Source organism: Rhopalosiphum padi, chromosome 2, assembly GCF_020882245.1.
Source record: "Rhopalosiphum padi isolate XX-2018 chromosome 2, ASM2088224v1, whole genome shotgun sequence".
NCBI lineage: Eukaryota > Metazoa > Arthropoda > Insecta > Hemiptera > Aphididae > Rhopalosiphum > Rhopalosiphum padi.
The window spans coordinates 66,902,939-66,922,202 of NC_083598.1; the positions used below are offsets into that span (position 1 = coordinate 66,902,939).

A 19,264-nucleotide genomic window follows, 5' to 3' on the forward strand; every position below is an offset into this window, starting at 1 on the left:
TGTCTTATACATATTAGTTCACTCACACATATATATAGATATAGATATAGATAGATATATATATACTATGATATAGAGGTCTGTTTGTCTGTAAAAATAAATATCCCCCTTTCCCCTCACGACCCTCAAAACAAATAAGTTTCTGTATATATAACACCTCTTTCGAAATTGAAAATTGTGATTCCGCCCAAAAAAATACACAGGTACAAAAATGGATTGTAAATTCCGCTCGGAAAAATAAATAATTTTAAACCAATTTTTATTAAAATTAAATTATTATATACGACTTGTGATAATTATTGAATTAATATGTAAAATATATTTTTATTTAAATACTTATAATTAGGGCACGGATGTTGTTTTTGTTTGTTTTCTACTTTTTCAATTAATTGCTAAGTAAGTTTAAAATGCGTGTCATGCAAGTACGAACTAAAATCTAAAAGTTTTAAATGCAATTTTCTGCAATTTTTGGAATTTTGGATTTTTATTGCAATTTTATAGAATTTACATTATAATATGTAATCCAAATTCCAATGCTCTTGTATACATAAAAATATCTTACCAGTGCTCGAATTGGGGGGGGGGGGCAGGCGGACGGAGTCCGCTTTCATTTTTTCATAGATTTCAACGTCCCCCTTAATTTAATTAAGCGAGGAGAAATACTAGCTTTATAGCACCTTACTATATGAACAGGGGGTGTAGGGAACGAAGTCTACAACGGGTTATTTTACAATTTATTTGCTATGGAACGGTGTTTTCTGAACTAAAACCAGCGTCCGTCCTCAATTTTTTTTCCAATTCGAGCACTGTATCTTACAATATTTATTATTTGTTCCAAAAAATATTTCTATCACTTTTTCCATACAACATTAAAATATGCTACAATGGTTTTTTATTCAAAAAAATTTTTGGGACAAATGACCATTGGAATAAATGTATAGTGGTACTATAGGCTAAAGATATTGTCCCGTTTATTTATCAGTTTATCACCCATGCTCCTGGAACCGGGTGAATGGATTAATGATTGCAATTTGCAATAAAGTAATAATTTACTAATATTGTATGTTAAATATTTTATTACTTTAGTAATACAATTTTACACATAATCATTTCAATTTGCTAGTTAAAAGTTAATTGAAATAAAAATTATATAGTATACCACCTACGCATGAAAAATGTGTTTTTAGTGTAAAAACAATCAGTATAAGGCTGCCTGCATAGTCAAGAAAATTATTTAGTTGTGTTATAATAGGTATCTAGTTTTGAAAATATAGTTTTTTAAAATGTTAAATAACTACAGGTATGTTGCATTATTTGTTTTAAGTTATAATATTTATAATAATATGGTATTTATCTCTTATGCTAGGACTGTATTCTTAAGAAAATCTAACGAAACTATTCAATTATTTCGACTATCATCTAGTACTTTGGAAAAATCTTCAAGCAATGGAATTAAAATTGATATACCTAAATATATAAATCGAAGTTCAACTGATATACTAAAAGTAAATATTTGTTTTGGCTTATGTATATTTTAAATTACTTAAAAAAAAAAAAAAAATTAATACTTAATTAAAAAATTAAAAATTTGTAATTAATCAGGCAATTTCAAGTACTATACAACGAGATCCAACTGCTGCTCACTATAAATACCATGATGACCCATATTTAATTCCAGTTTCAAATTTTCAAAAAAGAGCTTATGCTTTAAGTCAAGAATCAGGTAGAAAAGCGGCACATTGGATTCGTAATCAACATCCTGAATTGTTTAACCATAAAGTAGCATTTCCTCCTATTGAGGTACAATTGTAAATAAATTATATTCAAATTTTTATAATATGAATAATCATTTTTACATAAACTAATGTTTTTAAATTATTAAAGAACCATTTATGTTTTACATTAATTCAACTTGTAAACTGTTTACTATTATTTATCATATTATTTTTAGCATTTTTAAAAATAACTCTTGTTTGATATTTTGATATACAGTATTTTTCAAAATGTACTAATATTTAAATTATTCAAAGATTATCACTGATTCATATTATAAAAAATACTATATCACACAAGAAAAATGAATTATTTAATTGTTATTTTCTTTAGAAATTTTGCCCCAAAGTTGTGTATGATGAAAGTTGTGAGTTGGATGAGAATGAATTAAAAATAATAATTGAAAAATCTATTGTGTCTGACGCCATAACTGTTCATAACCTGTTAACGAAAAAAGGAATAGGTATTTTTTTTAAATATTATTCTAATATACTTATATTTTGTACTAAAATATTTTGATTTTAATTTCAATGCTGGTTAGAAATAAGTCCTGATACACAGCAATCACTTTTGGAGTTAGTATGTTTTTACAATAATCAAGATGATTTAGAAGAAGACTGGATTGAAGAACGTTGGTATACACAAGCTAATAAAGATCGAGAAGAATTTAGAAATACTTGGAAGTATGTATTTAGTATTTACATAATGTATACAGTATTAATAATAAGTAAATTATTATTTGTTCTAGCTTATATAATTCTTAATAACCTTATTTATTTTAAAATAATAATTTTAGATCTAATGGATTTGCAATGACTCTTTTTTCAACTATTAAATCTCCTAATTCTCATCATTATTCAATAATTATACAAGGGATGGCAAAATATAATCAAGTAAAAAATATTTTTTCTTATTACTTTTATAGTTTTAGATTTTTAGTAATAAAATCATATAATTGTTAAAGCATTTTAATTGTTTTGTATTTTATTAGTTTGAAGATGCATACAAATTATACAAAGAAGCTAATGAAAAAGGATTTATTTTAACAACCAATGCATATAATTCTGCTATAAAAACAGCTGTTTATGTCAAAGAAGGAGCAGACCATAAGTGGCTTCATATACAAGTAAGTTAATATTACTATTTTTTTTTCACAATTGCCTATAAACTGACTATTATTAAGGGATTTAGGTCATTTGTAAATTATACTATACTTAAAATTTAAATATCCTTTTAAGAAATAAAATACTATAAAATATTAATTTTAGAAGTATTAGTTATAGATTATACAATTAACCTTGAAATATAAATTTAATTTGGAATTGATTTCAAAAACGGAACAAATTTTTACTATTGATAGCAATTATTTGTTATTAACTAAGAATATGTTTTATCATTGATTGTAAATGGGTACTTGCAAACTTTTTTATTTTTGCATTTTTTGTACTTTAAGATCATGTATTAAGACAAAGTGGACATTCCTATGTTTTTGGTAGGAATTTATTTATCCTGATATCTATACAAATACTAGCATTATGGGCATAAATTACTCATTGAGTATGTTTAACATTAAAGTTGTTTATTACATAATGAAATGTATTTGTAGTATTTTCATTGTAAAAAACTATGATTTTATCTCAATATGGTTATTTTTAGAAAAATACGTTTAACCTGTTGTTAGTCACATTATGGCTAAAACAACTACACTTAATTTAACTTCTATTAAACATATATTATTGTACCTAGGTTTTTAATCAGGTGATTAATATGTTAGTACATTAATATATTAAATATGTTTACAAATGTATTTCTAAAATTAATTAAAACTAATATTGCAGTCTTATGTGACAACATTGCATTTGTAAACTTAATAATCCTTAATTATCATTAACATTTTTTTTCAATAGGTCTTGTAAGTATATTCTTAAATATAAATTTGTATTAATTTATTTATTTGTAATATCATTAAAATTAAATAATTTACATTGTGTTATATTGATTTATAAGATTAAGATGTAACTAATGGTATAATATTACGCATCTATCAACATTTTTTTTAAGCTGAGGTGCTTAAATAGGGAGCATCATTATTTTATTTATTTAAAGATAAAATTAATTTTTAACTCTATTTATATCCATATATATACATCATATAAAATTTTGATTAACATTACTGAAAAAAAAAGTTTAACTTTAAGTATCTTTTAATACAATAGCTCACGTGTTTTATTTTTTAAACTTTTAATTTTGTTCTAGTAATTAGTATAAAATACTAGTATATATTTGTATTTTAGTTTAATGGAATATCATTTTTAATTGAATATATTTTTTTCAGGAAATATTAACACAAATGAATGATTCAGGTGTACCTATGAATTTATTTACATTAAATTCAATTCTTAATGTTTTATCTACTATGGCAACAAATGCTGAATCAAAAAAATATGCATTAAAAACAATTGCTGAAGCCAAACAATTTGGTATTGAACCAAGTTTAGCATCATACTATTATTTATTACAGATATTTTGCGCAGACAGTATGTTTAAAATGTTAAATATTAATATAATTAGATAATTTATTATAAACATTTTGTTATAGGAAAAAACAAAAGCACTATTCTAGTTGATATTTTAAATACTATCGAAGATAAATCATTAACTATCAAAGACTTGGCTGATATAAATTTTTTTACCACTGCTATGGAAAATTGTCGGTACCATTTACAAAACGTTGATGTTGCACTTAGAGTTCATTCTGTTTTACTAAAGGAAAAAAATTATAATTTAATTGGAGATTCGTATAGAGAATCAGTCTATTAGTAAATATATTTTTTTTCTCCATAAAAATGCCATTCCTGTGTCTTTAGTAATTAGAAGGGAAATGCAAGCAAATAATTAAAAAAAATAAAAAAAAATTTTTTTTCATAATATCTATACAAATATAATGTATACAATATTGTATTTTCTTGTTTTTTTCCCTGTAAATGCCTTTTGCATTTTTTTCTTTTTAAATTATCAATTCATGACTTTAATTGTATATGTATTTACAATAATAAGCAGTAAAAGTTTGCAAAAACTATGCATTGTCAATAATATGTTTTAAATAATAAACTAGAAAAAACCCATGTCGATTGCCACATGTGTCTTAACTTCAGTGATAGAAATTGAATGATCGTTAAAATGGTTATTTTTGCATACTTTTACATTTTAAATTATTTTTTTTATTTATATTGCCTAAAATTCGAACCCTAATAACTGTTTAATATAAAATACTTAACTATAATTTACTAATCTACATATATTTTTAGTCGTCATTTTTTTGCTATCTTATGTCAAAATGAATCTGTTGAATTTTTGATGAAATACTACGATGATTTGGTCCCACACATATATATACCTGAACCAACTATTACAGAGGTAACACTATAGTATAAGCATACTGCATAAGCATTATAATTTATATTATTAGTTATGGTTTTCAACTCAAATTTTAATTTTCGAAACAAATTAATAAAAAATTTTGTTAAAAAAATTGATTAAATGAAATATTCTTAAGCTATTTATTGTAATATACTACATATTATGTAAGTGAAAACTTGGGCTGAAACTAATTTTTATCCAATTTGATCAGACTACACCTTCAGTCTTTCAGCTTTTATTTTTGATGATTGGCTGCGACAATAAATTGTTTTACTGAGTTTATATTTTTATAAAATGCATTCTAAGCAGTTGTTGAAATAATAAAGTGGTGCTTATGAGAATGCGGTTTTCATCGTGTGTAGCTATATCGCAAGCCCAAGATTTCTCTTTATAAAATGTAGTATAGTGTGGTAAATTTTAATGTTTTTTTTTTTTTTAATATTTAATTTTTTGTTGCAGTTGATTGTGAAATCAATAAATATTTCTGCAGCTGTTGAATTGTATCCAAAAATTTGGTCAGATATTTTAATGTTTGATCAAGCAGATAGAGAGCCCATTATAATAGAGTTAACTAATGGTATGGCTCAAAATTTGTTCCCAAGTTTTGAATCATCTGTTAAACAAAAATTAGGTACATTATCAGGTACAATTTATGATGCTATCGAAGAAAGAAAAGAAACTGGTAAAATAAAAATGTCGTAAGTATAACAGACTATAATTTATACTAAAACTATGAATTCTAGAAATATTGAACTTTATGAAATTGTTTGAGTTTTTAGTTATATTTTATAATATATACATAAAAAAAATAATATTAAAATAGTCTAAAATACTTAACATGTCAGATTGCTCTTCTATGATGAGTCAAGTTATGTTTTAAGAAAGTAGTTGTGACCAGGGGAGTGATTTTATGTGGGTATTTGTGGTGTAAATAATGTAAACTGTGGGTCAGAGGTGAGAGATCACTACACTAGGGAAATCCAATCTTAATATTATTCTGGACAGTTGTTTTTTGAATTAATGAATTTTATTTTTAAGATTGTAGAACTTGTCTTTAATTTTTCATAGTTAGTATTTTTTAAATAATTATTTAATAGTTTTGATTAAATGCATAACATAAACAAATAAAACAAATACGTGTTTATCAAGTAATTTATAATTTTTTCCTATGAGCAAAAAATAAATAAGTCAAGTTACTAAATTCAATATAAAATATTATATTTATAATAACATAATTTTATTTATTATAAAATAATTCTTGTTAAAGTAGAAAAAAAATCATATACATTTTTTAATAGTAATTTTCATATTTATTTTAGATGGACAGGTAATATGTTGGGAAATTTGATAAACATCTGTTTGTTTGGAGATAATATTAACAAGGCTACTGAAATTATTGTAAAACTGCATAAACATCAAAATGAAATCATTGGAATTCCAGATAGCAATACAATCACTACATTTTTAGATTATTGCATTGAAAATAATTGTTTTAATGAATTATTAGTAAGTAAATAAAAATAAGTTTGATATTGATGTTAGTTTAGATATACATAATTGAATAATTCTAATATAGTTATTACCTATTTATTTTAAAACCTGGTTATTGTAAAATCTGCAAATCTGCAATAATAAATTGTATTCCAAAGTTCCATATAATTATTTATTTCAAATTTAATGCTTAATATATTGTTAATAAGAAATTATTATTTCAATATTTTCAAGACTTAAAAAAAGACTACATTGTTCCTTTGAAAATATGGTTTTCTTTCATTTTGATAATAAATATTTTCTTTTCTAAAGTCATTAAAGGATGTTTTATATTATAGATTAAAATTGGAGCATTATTAAATTTGGGCCTGAAAAGGTGACAAAACATCCTCTTAACATATTATTTTAGTTTTTTTTATAATTAGGCATGAGTTAAAATAAAAAGATTTTACAATAATTACATCAGAAAAATGTAATTGTCAAATATAATTCAAAATTGAAAATAAATTGGTTAAATTAGAGCTGAGCAACTAATTGACTAATCATTCAATCTTGATTATAATAATTATTATTTAAATTCATAATATTTTTAATTAATAATTATTATTTTGTGTTTACTTTAGAAATGCATTGAATACTCTTTGGAAGTAAACTATCTTGAATTAGATGATTTTATTTCAAAAATAATGACAAAAATGACTTTATCACCAATGCAGCGTGCACATTTGTCAAAATTGGTTGGAACTGAACATTATGTTGAAATTGAAAATAAAATTGAATTTGTTAGCGGTTAAGTTCATTTTTATTTTAAAATTTTAGTAATATATTACATATGTTTTTTTTTTTACCATATTATTTGATTGTTTGATTGAATATACTTTTTGACAAAAAAATAGTATCGTGTGTTAGATCCTTTATTTTAACAATAATTGTATGATATAAAAAATACATATAAACATATGTTTTTCTGTTTGTTTTAAACAATAAAAGAAAGTTCTTTTTTTCATTATGCATTAATATTACAATAGTTATGTAAACATTAATATAAAAACCAAAACTTATGTTTATACATAGAATTGGATTTATATATAGAACATTTATAATAAATTAATTTTATATACATACATACATGTTCTGATAACCCATATAATATACTGTGATATAGCCATATAGGCTTAATATACTCTAGCACTTAATTAAAGGGAGATAAAATTTAAGTTGAAACACTATAGCTTATAAACAATAGAATAAAAATAAAGAACCACAGTTCATAATTTGGAAAAAACAGGCCAATACTCATTCGTATATTATAATTTATAATCATAATGCCCAGTCAGCAGCAATTTATTGTAGGCTTACAAGTATTTAAGATGATTAACAATGTGATACCATTTTTTAGGAAACCATTTGCACTGGTTGACACAAAGTTTGAGTGTAGGGTGTACGTCAACCGGGCGCTATAGAAAAGTAGAATCATCACATGATACTGTGCAAACCATAGGAATAATAATGCGTGTAGTTCGACTAAAAGAGTAAAAAAAAAATGTATATTTTCCTATATTTTTGTGTTTTCCTGCCCAAGATAGGTCTTTTTCAAGCATGATTTACCAAAGTTTGAATGATCGCTTTATACCAATCGTTATCAAAAATCTTATTTTTTGACTTGAAAGTATTATTTTCATTTATTAAAACATTTAGAATAATCATTAAAATTTAATAAAAATAAACACTTACATATATTTCAAGACTATGTACATGGTTGCCAGTCCGTGGACCGCTAAAATACACACATTACAAATTCAAGTAAGATATCTGTTATATAATAAAATATTAAAATGTAAAAAATCATAAAAGAGTTAAATATTTTATTTTTTAATAAAACAAAATATTTTTATTGGCTATGAGTATTAATCATAAATATCTATAATGGATGAAGGTTTAAATTCAAACAAAACAACTTGTATAAGTGATTATAGGTAAAAAAATAAAAGAATAATAATAACAATAATAATAATAATCTTAATTTAAATTGATTCACATAAAAACAAAATATGTTATGTACAAATGTATTATCTATATATTTTATAAAACTTTTAATCAAATGGAATAATAAAAATATATACATATTATTATATACATATAAACTACTGAATATTTTTAACATCAATAGATTTTGATGGTTGTGATTCAATTTTAGAATTATTACTTTCATCTGAAGTATCTGTTTGAGTAGTATATGGAGTCACTCGTGTGGGTGCAGCCATACCTTCATCAATAAGTTTCTGTCTTTCTCGTAACATTGAAGCTTTCATATTACTCATTTGATGATAATAACAAAGTTTACACATGGTGCAAACTGTCAAGCCAACCCAGCAAGACCATGATGCCCATATACCAAACTATGAAAATATAATTTTGTAGATATTAAAAATATACTTCTAAAAAAGTTTACACGCTACGCTAACAAAGAAAAAAAATGAATCAATTTGTCAATGTAAAATACATACAGATTTACCCTTAAACAATTATAATATTTATATTTCTTAATTCCTCAATAGAGAAACCAGAAGTTTCCCGAGAAAGAAGTTCATAATATATAAAAGGCTTTTACCTAAATATTATTTAAGTTTAATGTTATTTAATTTGCATTAATATTTATGCATGTGCAAACCTTGCTGAGTTCAGAGGGATAGAATATTTGTAACATAACCCGTGGTAAATTATTAATTTTTGAAGATACTTTATTATCAGCCATAATTCAAGATAAATAGGTAGACCTCATGGACAAGCTGCCCACATTATCTCTTCTAAGCTCACACCTATATCAATAGTAAATGGTTTCAATTTGACAATGATTTTTAATTTGGCTTATATTATTTTCTGCGAGCGTTAGAGCATAATATATTATATATTTTATGTACTTACTCAGAAAAATTGTTATAAAATATTTATTATTCTCTATTCAATTTTTTTGATCCAGTTGATAGTTTAAATCAAACATCATTGTATTTATGTATCATTCAAACTAATTCAGCATTGCATATCATACCTCAAGTTAATCAAGCCTCAACATAGTACGGGTCTATAGACGACGATAGTATTATTTGTTTTTATTTGCACATTATTGTTATTTACTTAATTAATTAATACATTTATAATAAGTTCCAAAAAAATTGTATAAAAGTACCTGAGCTACTCCAAGTTGGAAGTAAAAACCAGATGTATCAATTCCATCTTGAATATCAATAGGATTTCCAGCAGCCATTTCACACCTTTAAATTAATATGTTATTAATATTATAACTTTTATATAATATACAATTTATTAGGTATAAAAATATAATCAACACATTGCTTAATAAGCTGAAAATTAATTAATAGACTACCTTTTCATAAAAATTTGATTTCACAAAAAATATCATAATTTTCTAGATATGTATTTTCCTTAAAAAATGACCTACAAATAATTAGTTTTATCATAAATATTTAGTATGGCTCCAAAGCAGTTATCCCTGCTACTAGAATTCAAAATTCAACTATTTCAACTCTAGTAACATTGATGCATCAATTAATCCAGAAACTATGTCATTCAAAAATGTACTACCAGCAACTTTCCAACGACTCTAAAGTATTGGTTTTCTAAAAAACATATAAAACAGATTGATAGTCTGACATATCATTTGACAAATCCAAATATTTACAGAGTATTCTTTACAATATTATGAATGTGGGTCTCTAAAAAGGATAGTGTTTTATATATCAATTCAAAATACACAAATCCAACTTTAACAAACTATCAGCTCTAATATACCAAGACATATTTTAGTTCTAAGATTATTTAATTGAATGACATTGTTTTTAAATTTGTAAATGACAAAATTAAATCTGACTGCATTACATCAGAGTACTAATAAATTTAGTGATTTTTACAACTTAGTATGGTCTGGAATACATTTTAAACATAGAATTAATGTAAACCATCAACAAATAATTTAATATTACAATGAATAGATTAGTGCAAATAATTTATTAAAATATTGAATAATATTGACTGTAGATGTCCTCCTTTATGAACATACAAATAAACTATGCATTTCCTTGAATTATGCCCAAAAAGAGATACAAACTGATTGTAAATAAGATTGTACTGATTAATTAATAAGGTATGATAAAATATAGTATCTAAAACCATGATTTCAATAGTATAAAATAAATGTTATAAACACCAAACTATGTAATATATACATTAAACTTATTTCTTATAATATTTTTCCAGCCACTGTGAGGAAGATTGTCTACAACAATTAAAACTTGTGAACATTGTAATTTGTAAATATCACAGGTTTATATAGTAATGATAAAAATAAAAATAACTTACGATGGAAATCTTTCAATCATGTCATTACACCATGTCATAAATCCAAATGTTATCATCAGAGCGGCATTGATTGTAAAAATACACATAAGTACACATGTAATGGCATCAATAAATGTCAATAAAAATGAACTGAAAAATACATAAGAAAATATATTTTGGTATTATTTAAATTATTAATTATGTATTATGCTAAATTGTAATTCATATTTAATTTCAAGGTTTAAAAAAACAAATATACTAAAATAATTTTTATGGTAATTTTAATTTAAAAATATAAGTTTTATTATTGTATTGAAAAATTAAAAAATCAATATATAGAAAGATGTATGAATTACAAACCTGTCAGTTCCCTTATAAGCAAAAATTGACATCCTATAGGTCTGTATTGATGATATCACTAATAGCAAAACTCCGACAAAAATTGAATAGTTGCAATAAGCTTGAGAGGCCCAATTTACTAAAAACTGACCATTCTTCTCAAGCCATTGACCAGAAGAAAACAAAAGACAATGTCCTCTGTAATATTAACAATTTGTAATGTTATATGATAAAATAATAAATAATTAAATAGCCTTTGAATGTATTACTTAAATTCATCTTGATGAAGACTCATTGGTATAATGATGCATAGTGAAAGAATTGCTGCTATTGTATAGCCAGCAACTTGACTTAATAATAACTTATTTGTGAGTGCCATTGGTGAACGGTTATTACCTAAACAATAACAAACATGAGTAAGTTGTAATTAAATAATGAGAAGGTTAAAAATAAGGTTCATCATTAAATTCAAATTACATTTCTTGTTTTTTCAACAAATGAAAAGTTAACACTTAACAAAGAATATTTAAGAATTAAGTTAAAATTGTAAAAACTACTTATTTACTATTTACTCATAGGCAATAGCTCAGAACAATAATGCTAATAGATAATAATAATATAATATTACTTTTCAATTAGGTATTCTTAATTCCTATTTTTATTATCTATTATTTCTTTGTATATTCTGTGGCATAATTATTTTACATTTTATCAGTGATAAGGTTTTTAAATTTCATAATTCTTTTTTCTTCCAGATACTTTTGGGAAAAGTTCCTACTCCGAGATTAAGGTGAATCCAACTTAATAGATAATAGTTATAATTACACAACTTCTACATCTACAGTTCAACGTACTACTATTTAATCTATTCTGTGGTTAATGGTTATACAACTTCGAACGTTATAATGACTTATACAGTTATACGTAATACGTGTACAACTATTTCGAATGTAATTTATTGATATTATAAAATTATAAGTGTTTTATACCATGAACTTGTACATAATTCGTTTGTAGTTTGACAAAATCACTCATTTTGATCATATCGTAGTTCTTCAATCTTCGCGGATGGCTTTAGATTGGTTTCAAATTTCACCTAAATACATAATAACTTATTTTTATTTTATTTTCATGTTTGTTTTTACAAAGTTTTGCAAAGAGAAGCAAAACACTTATTGGGCTATACTGGCTATTGGGTGGTTTCCCTGGTTTTAAGATTAAGAGGTACTCGTCTAATATTCTACCTACCGTAAAATGTTATCTACCAAAAAACTGTATACGTGTAGTATGCTACTTACCAACGGTACACTACCGTAGTTATTTTTATTTTATTTCATTTTATTGTGGAAGTACATTTGATTCATTACGATAAATGTAGATGAAAATGTATCAAGTGATGCTGACGTTATTGATGATCATCATTCAACTCAAAAAAATTATGGTACTCGCATTCGAAGTCCGTGTATTTTTGGCATGTGTTGTAAAAATGTTAATGGGGTTGTAGTCTGTAGAACGAAGATTTTTTCGGGATTGGTAAATTGAGTCCCAAATGACCCTAATTCGGTAAATTGAGTCCCATGAAAAAACAGGTAGTAGGTTTTGAGTCCCGGGGAAAAACGATTTATATGGTGCATTTAAAATTTAAAAATATGCTTGCAAACATGCACTAACTTCAGAATATGCAAAAATATGCACTATAAAATTTTTATTTGTGATTTGTGGACATTTATTGAATGCATGTATCTTGGAAAAATTATTATTAATTATAAAATTATTTTTTTATTTTATTGAATTTTTTATTATATTTTTCAAAAAATGTTTGTTTTAAATGTAAATGATTATGACTATTGTTTTATTAACACTATTATTATATTTTTTAAACAATTTTTATTTTATGTGTTAATATATTGCAAGACTGATATTTTTTACAGCAATACGAGCGGTATCAATTTTTTGTAGGAGTTAATACTATTATTTGTAGGAGTTAACACTATCTTTTGTAGGAGATCACACTGCATTTGTAGGAGTTTACAATTCCCCATATATATAGCATAACATAAGACAAAATATTTACGTACTACCAATTTTTTCCCAGGACTCAATTTACCGCTTTCAAAATGTACCAAACTTATTTCAGACTCAATTTATCTAGCCCCGATTTTTTGAAGTTGAAAAAATAGATAAGGCAACTTTATTACCAATAATACAAAATGAAATTATAGAACTAGGATCAATTATTTATTCAGATCAATGGCGAGCATATAGTACCTTAATTCTTAAAGGATATAATTTATTATCATGAAACCGTCAATCATTCCTAGTTTTTTGTTGATCCTACAACGGGCGCATAAACACAAACGATCGAGTTTATAATATGGAGACATGTCAAAACTAAAGACGGAATTAAACCCCGAGGAGTAACATATTTGTAGACCTACAATTTAAAGAAGAATGGTAGGGCGGTCCATTCATACGTAACACGACTTATTAGAAGTTTTCTGGGATGATGTAAAAATAATATAAAATATATTGTAATAATATATAATGGCGTATAGAAATATTATAAAGTACTTTACAACAATAAATTAATAAATTATTATTATTATTATTATTATTATTATTGGTAGGTATCATTTTACGATAAGTAGCATAATACACCAACGCAGTAGTGGTATAAGTAGCATATTAGACAAGAACTGATTAAGATTATATTTCAAACATTATTCAAACAAAACATTTATTCAATAATGTATTAGCTATCAACAATTTTGAGAATTGGTGTTTAGTTTATATAAGTACTAAAGTACCTATAGTTATTGCCAATAGCTAATTGGTATATAGTTAAATTTTAGTATTTTGAATAGGTAGGTACCTATATTTATTTAACCGATTTAGTATCTATTCATTTGAAAAGTTCAAACTTCTCTAAATCAGATTTTTATTTTATAGTACAGCCGCTCATAGCCCCTGGTCGATTTTTGCCGTTTTTCACCTAAAAAACTAAATATACGCGATTTTAAGATGGAACCGCGCTCGCGATGAGTCGTAGCGTGCATCAGGGACCGTCGGACTGTCTTTCTATATCAAAAAAATTTCGAAATTCCAAATATTAAACACCTAAGTACAGTAAAAACCACTTTTTTGAAAAAAACTCGTATGCAAGTTTTCGCGGTGAAGGATTTATTTTCGACTCTAAAACTTTACACGCATCGTAAGACGGGTTGCCGAAACGGTTTGCGCTCAAAAAAACATGAAATAATCCAGATTATTATTTTATATCCCCCCCTCGAAATTTTTAAAAGTAGAAATATTTTAATATTGATTATTGTTTATTTACTTAACTTTTTCAGCAATTTTATTTTTAAAAAGTTGTTGCACATCCCCCCTCCCCCCGGGTTAGGTTAATGAGTAACATTTAAAAGGTTCTAATTTAATATTTGCATAAAAATTGACGTGTTGTATTTAAATTGGTAGTGTCAATTCATTACTAATTTACTATATAAATTACTTATTAATATGAAAGCATAATGTGGGAGTAAGTAAAAGAGTTTTTCCTGTTATAGTGTTATGTTTATTATTTAGGACGGTGCGTGATGTATATATTGAAGATGAGCGTCACCGTTTTCGGCCAAAATGTACCCTTCCCTTTTCGGCCAGCACAGTTTTCTTTTAACAACTTATGAGTTATATATGAGTAATACTTTATGATAACATAAATAATATAAAATAACAAAATGTTACAATAAAATGTTATAATATAATACATTATTCGACTAAAAATTAATAAGGTATTAATTATAATTCTTTATTAATTGATATAACTATTAACTATATAGGTATTAACCTAAAATCAACGAAATGAAGCTTACATTGAAGACTATAAAAATAATAAAATATGTCATTACAAATTTGTCAAACAAATATCATATAATTATAAAAAATAAAACTTTTGAATGCATATTTTATTATTATTATATTTGTATTCGACTAATGTATTATATTATAACATTTTATTGTATTGCCGATTATTTTATTTTATTATTATAATTATTTTTGTATAGGTATTATAATACTATATTAATTTGTATTCGAATAATGTATTATATTATAACATTTTATTGTAACATTTTGTTATTTTATATTATTTTATTATTTTTTCATAAAAAATAGGTAGGTAATAATTTTTTTTTTTTAAATCATAGTTTTGGATACAATCATAACTCATAATTTGTTAAAACTGTGCTGGCCGAAAAGGGAAAGGTATAGTTTGGCCGAATAGGGGGCCGCGCATTGAAGATAGATATATTACCTTGCCTCTTACAGAACTTGCGGTTTGAAGTAATCTTATTGAATTGTAGTAATTGTACTATGAATAATATTTTTAATTGATTAAAAGAAGTGTTAACTAAGAACATGACGTACAGTAACAGAGTATAATCTAGGTGTGAGACTGAGCTCCTGATTGAGAGTTTTTTGTGCTTTTACAGAATATATCGAGTCTATAACAATTCTTATAATTCGATATTAAACTATGTATCGATATTTTTTTAATTAGTCTTCTTAATTCTAAATGTTAATACTAACTAGATTATAATGCCGAATAATTTTATACTAAATTATACATAATTTGTTAATTTAAATTGCTAAATGTCAAATATTTTAGTATGTACAATTAAATATAATTAATAATGATATTTTACATATATCATTACAGACTACAGTACTGTTAATTATTATTTAGGCTAAGACTTTCTGCAGCCCAGTTTATACGCCAGTACTCCACGAATTGTGATTTGTTTATATACATTATTTTTACACTAAATAATTATTTCATTTTACATTGTTGGGCCAGAATGATCATAGATAATATTTTTACCAGTTATAAATAACTTAGAGCAAGTACTTGGAATCATGATATGAAATATTATTTCCCACGAAGCTAATTTCCAAGAACAAAAACGTTGTACAGAAGAAGCGCGGTATACGGAGATAGAAACAACGCCTGTCGACAATGCTGTCGATCAAGGAACAGGCGAGGTGATCAGCGGATAAGGCGACTAAGAAGTGTCCGCGCATGAAAGTTTACAGCGTCGTGAACAAGGCACCCGCCAAGTGATTGGATATGGGAGATGCGATTGTTGATTTAATCGGTAAGCGTAAGCCAGATCCGGATGTAACATCCACGCAACCCGAATCCACCCGCCGACGATTTTCGGCTGTCTCGAAACTCGTAAAATGGGCTTTGTTGTACATGTGTTATGACTTTATAAGTTTATGACCGATGCGATTAGCGTCCGCAGGCATAATTCCCTTTAACCTAATACACCAGACAGGATGACGATGATGTAACATGCGGATCGGAAGGATACGAGCAGTACTGGTGTAGTGGTGTGTGTTACGCGGTAACTCAGTACCTGCTTCAGCAGCAATAAGCGGACGCTTTAGTGGAAGCCGAGTGACGATATACAAATCTAAGAACAACGGACATTAGCGGCACCGGGTCCGAGAAATCTCTACCGGATACAGGCGCTACCGACATCCATATGCGATATCGTCGAAGAGTATAACTAGTATAAGACTCTTTTTTGCTTTAATGCATTACTAGGGACATGGTCGCGGCACCGGTAGCTGCCAATTCAAAGCATCAAATTACGCTATTCCTATGCTGTTCCGGTCTACGCCGTCCATTGATGCAGACTTGCAGTCATCATCTATACTATCGCCGACACGGGCGCGACATCGCGAGTACGTTGCAAGTTGAACGTGCCCGTTGGCCTATACTATACCCAGTACCTACCATATATATCTTTCATCCATTTTCTAATCTCGTATCCTCGATTTTTTACACAAAAAAATATTAATTTTTTTCTTATTGTCGAGTAAGTATTTTTACAAAATTAACAACATAAAAAAATCGTTGAAATATTTTCAAAAACCACGTGTTGTATGAGAGATTAAAAAGAAGTGACAGCAAAATATAGGTTCAATAGTTAAAACTGTCGTGGGAAAAACTACCGGTAAGAGAAAACTGGGAATATTTTGTGAAAACCCATATGTAAAAGATTCAATCAGATATACCATAGGGAGCAACATAAAAAAAGGGAACTAATAGAGAGATAGAGATGAGGAATTGCCAAGATGATATCAATGACCTAAATACCTAAAAAAATTCATATTATACACTTTCATATTGTATCAAAATAAAATGTTTTTAGTTTAATGTTATAAGACAAAAAGTCTACAATAAATTGAAATAGAACTAACATAGTGTCAGTGACAAATCTCTTCTACGAGTGCTACGTATATTTGTTATGTTATATTAATATTATTATACTCTCAGTTCATACTATTTATGTACCTACTATAATGATGTAGTCTCTACTAATCACGCACGACGATGATAAAATAATAATAATAACACATAATATACTTATAGACTATAGTTACGGTGGTCTTGACTCTTGATACGGCTACGGCGGTATAGGTGCTCGATGAGTCCGCGTTGAGCCGGTCAGAATAAAAGAACAACATCGCGAATTTCACTATTTGTACGATGTATTTTTATTGATGATAAGCAACGGTATACACAATAGCTAGTTGTCAAATGTCATTATGTCAGGTGTTGACGGCATAAAAGAGAATACACAATTTACAGTGGCGTCATTTGAGGGTGGCAGGCGCGGGAAATTGCCCCATCCTTGATTTTTTATGGACTGGTCAAATTTTTGGTACGATAGGGGCATAGGGCCGCTGGAATAGTGGCTCTACTCATAGCGGGTTATCACTTGCCTAATACTCATAGTCGTAGAACGCTACATTTTTAAGCAACTTAGAAACATACGAAAGTCATATTTAAATAAATATAATATCTAGCTACTTAATTCAGGAGCGTTATTTATTTTAGGGGGGGAGTATGGATTTGCCTAACCCTAGATTTTAAAGTAGCCAAATTGACCGACCGGTGGCCGAGTATAAACGGGCCAGGTTTTCTATAATCTTAACTCTACTGACTATTCTAGAATATACTATATAATATAGTAAGTCATTGGTATATCATAATATAATATTAATACCTACGTACTAAAGACATGCAACTATGCAACACCGGGACAGGCCTTAAAAAAATAATGAAAAGGGCTAAATCGGGCTACTTGGTGTCGTCCTGCAAGTAATCACGCACGTTCTCCGAACACGACTGTAAACGTGCCACGCGCGAGATGCTCATCCAGATCAGCGTCTTTAAAAACGCGTTTTGGACGACTGTGGTTATTGATGGTTAGCGGTACAGCTGTACAGCCATACAGGCGCAGGCGGTGGGCAATATCTATAAAGGTTATGGTGATATATTTGTGTTGGAGATGGTACAAGGTGAGTTGCATGAAAAAAATGTCACTAATGTTGAAATGGAACAGCTATTTCCTGGTACGGTGTAGATGTTCGACATCAGCAGCGACCGGATACAGACGTCAGACATGAGTATATGACCGGCAACCCTAGTATTACGTAGCGTATCAGACCACTTTATTTACTAGTAAAATTTATATTTATGGTTTTTTCATAGATTTTAGGCAACAACTTCTTTCTATGAATGTCGAAGAATACTGTGTGAACCTGTGGTTACCAATTTTCTACATTTTATTATTGTTATTATTTGTTATTAATTTTGTTGAGCCATAAATGCTAAGGTTCTTGAATTATTCTTAATTCTTATTTTATTTATTTGTTAATCTATTTCCATATTGTTGTACGGCAACGTTAGCAACATTGCAACAAAATCCTATTTTTAATACGTCACATTATGAGGCTATGTCCTATATTTTTATAATATAATATATATATATTATTGATCAGGTTAATTCAAACACTACTGAGGACTGCCCACAGC

General features: G+C 26.8%; 2 protein-coding genes across 3 annotated transcripts; one reads left to right on the plus strand and one right to left on the minus strand.

Annotated features, from left to right (window-relative positions):
• The first annotated feature begins 1,014 nt into the window (after window positions 1–1,014).
• Window positions 1,015–7,690, plus strand: LOC132920864 (small ribosomal subunit protein mS39). Its single transcript, XM_060983585.1, has 13 exons — window positions 1,015–1,300; window positions 1,367–1,505; window positions 1,603–1,800; window positions 2,107–2,236; window positions 2,315–2,456; window positions 2,570–2,666; window positions 2,765–2,899; window positions 4,109–4,310; window positions 4,373–4,592; window positions 5,082–5,190; window positions 5,653–5,891; window positions 6,513–6,699; window positions 7,308–7,690. The coding sequence occupies exons 1-13, from the start codon at window positions 1,284–1,286 to the stop codon at window positions 7,476–7,478; spliced, it is 1,986 nt and encodes a 661-aa protein (XP_060839568.1). The 5' UTR covers window positions 1,015–1,283; the 3' UTR covers window positions 7,479–7,690.
• Window positions 7,691–8,532: 842 nt separating this feature from the next.
• Window positions 8,533–12,475, minus strand: LOC132920865 (transmembrane protein 179). Of its 2 annotated transcripts, none has more exons than XM_060983586.1 (6): window positions 12,369–12,475; window positions 11,649–11,775; window positions 11,401–11,577; window positions 11,062–11,190; window positions 9,872–9,956; window positions 8,533–9,083 (listed from the first exon to the last, which is right to left on the minus strand). In XM_060983586.1, exons 1-6 carry the CDS (start codon window positions 12,421–12,423, stop codon window positions 8,829–8,831), a joined length of 828 nt encoding a protein of 275 aa, XP_060839569.1. In that variant the 5' UTR covers window positions 12,424–12,475; the 3' UTR covers window positions 8,533–8,828. The 2 variants fall into 2 exon arrangements, with proteins under 2 accessions (XP_060839569.1, XP_060839570.1); XM_060983587.1 differs by lacking the exon at window positions 12,369–12,475 and adding an exon at window positions 11,857–12,041.
• Window positions 12,476–19,264: the final 6,789 nt, after the last annotated feature.

What these genes read in the sequence shown, in the direction of transcription:
- LOC132920864 (XM_060983585.1), top strand. An exon ending in GTTCAACTGATATACTAAAA is followed by an intron (nt 1,506 to 1,602) that starts GTAAATATTTGT and finishes GTAATTAATCAG; the next exon opens with GCAATTTCAAGTACTATACA. An exon ending in ATAAGTGGCTTCATATACAA is followed by an intron (nt 2,900 to 4,108) that starts GTAAGTTAATAT and finishes TATTTTTTTCAG; the next exon opens with GAAATATTAACACAAATGAA.
- LOC132920865 (XM_060983586.1), bottom strand. Translation starts at nt 12,423, where the DNA reads ATGATCAAAATGAGTGATTTTGTCAAACTACAAACGAATTATGTACAA. An exon ending in GCTTATAAGGGAACTGACAG is followed by an intron (nt 11,191 to 11,400) that starts GTTTGTAATTCA and finishes TGTATTTTTCAG; the next exon opens with TTCATTTTTATTGACATTTA. An exon ending in ATGATTGAAAGATTTCCATC is followed by an intron (nt 9,957 to 11,061) that starts GTAAGTTATTTT and finishes ATTAATTTAAAG; the next exon opens with GTGTGAAATGGCTGCTGGAA.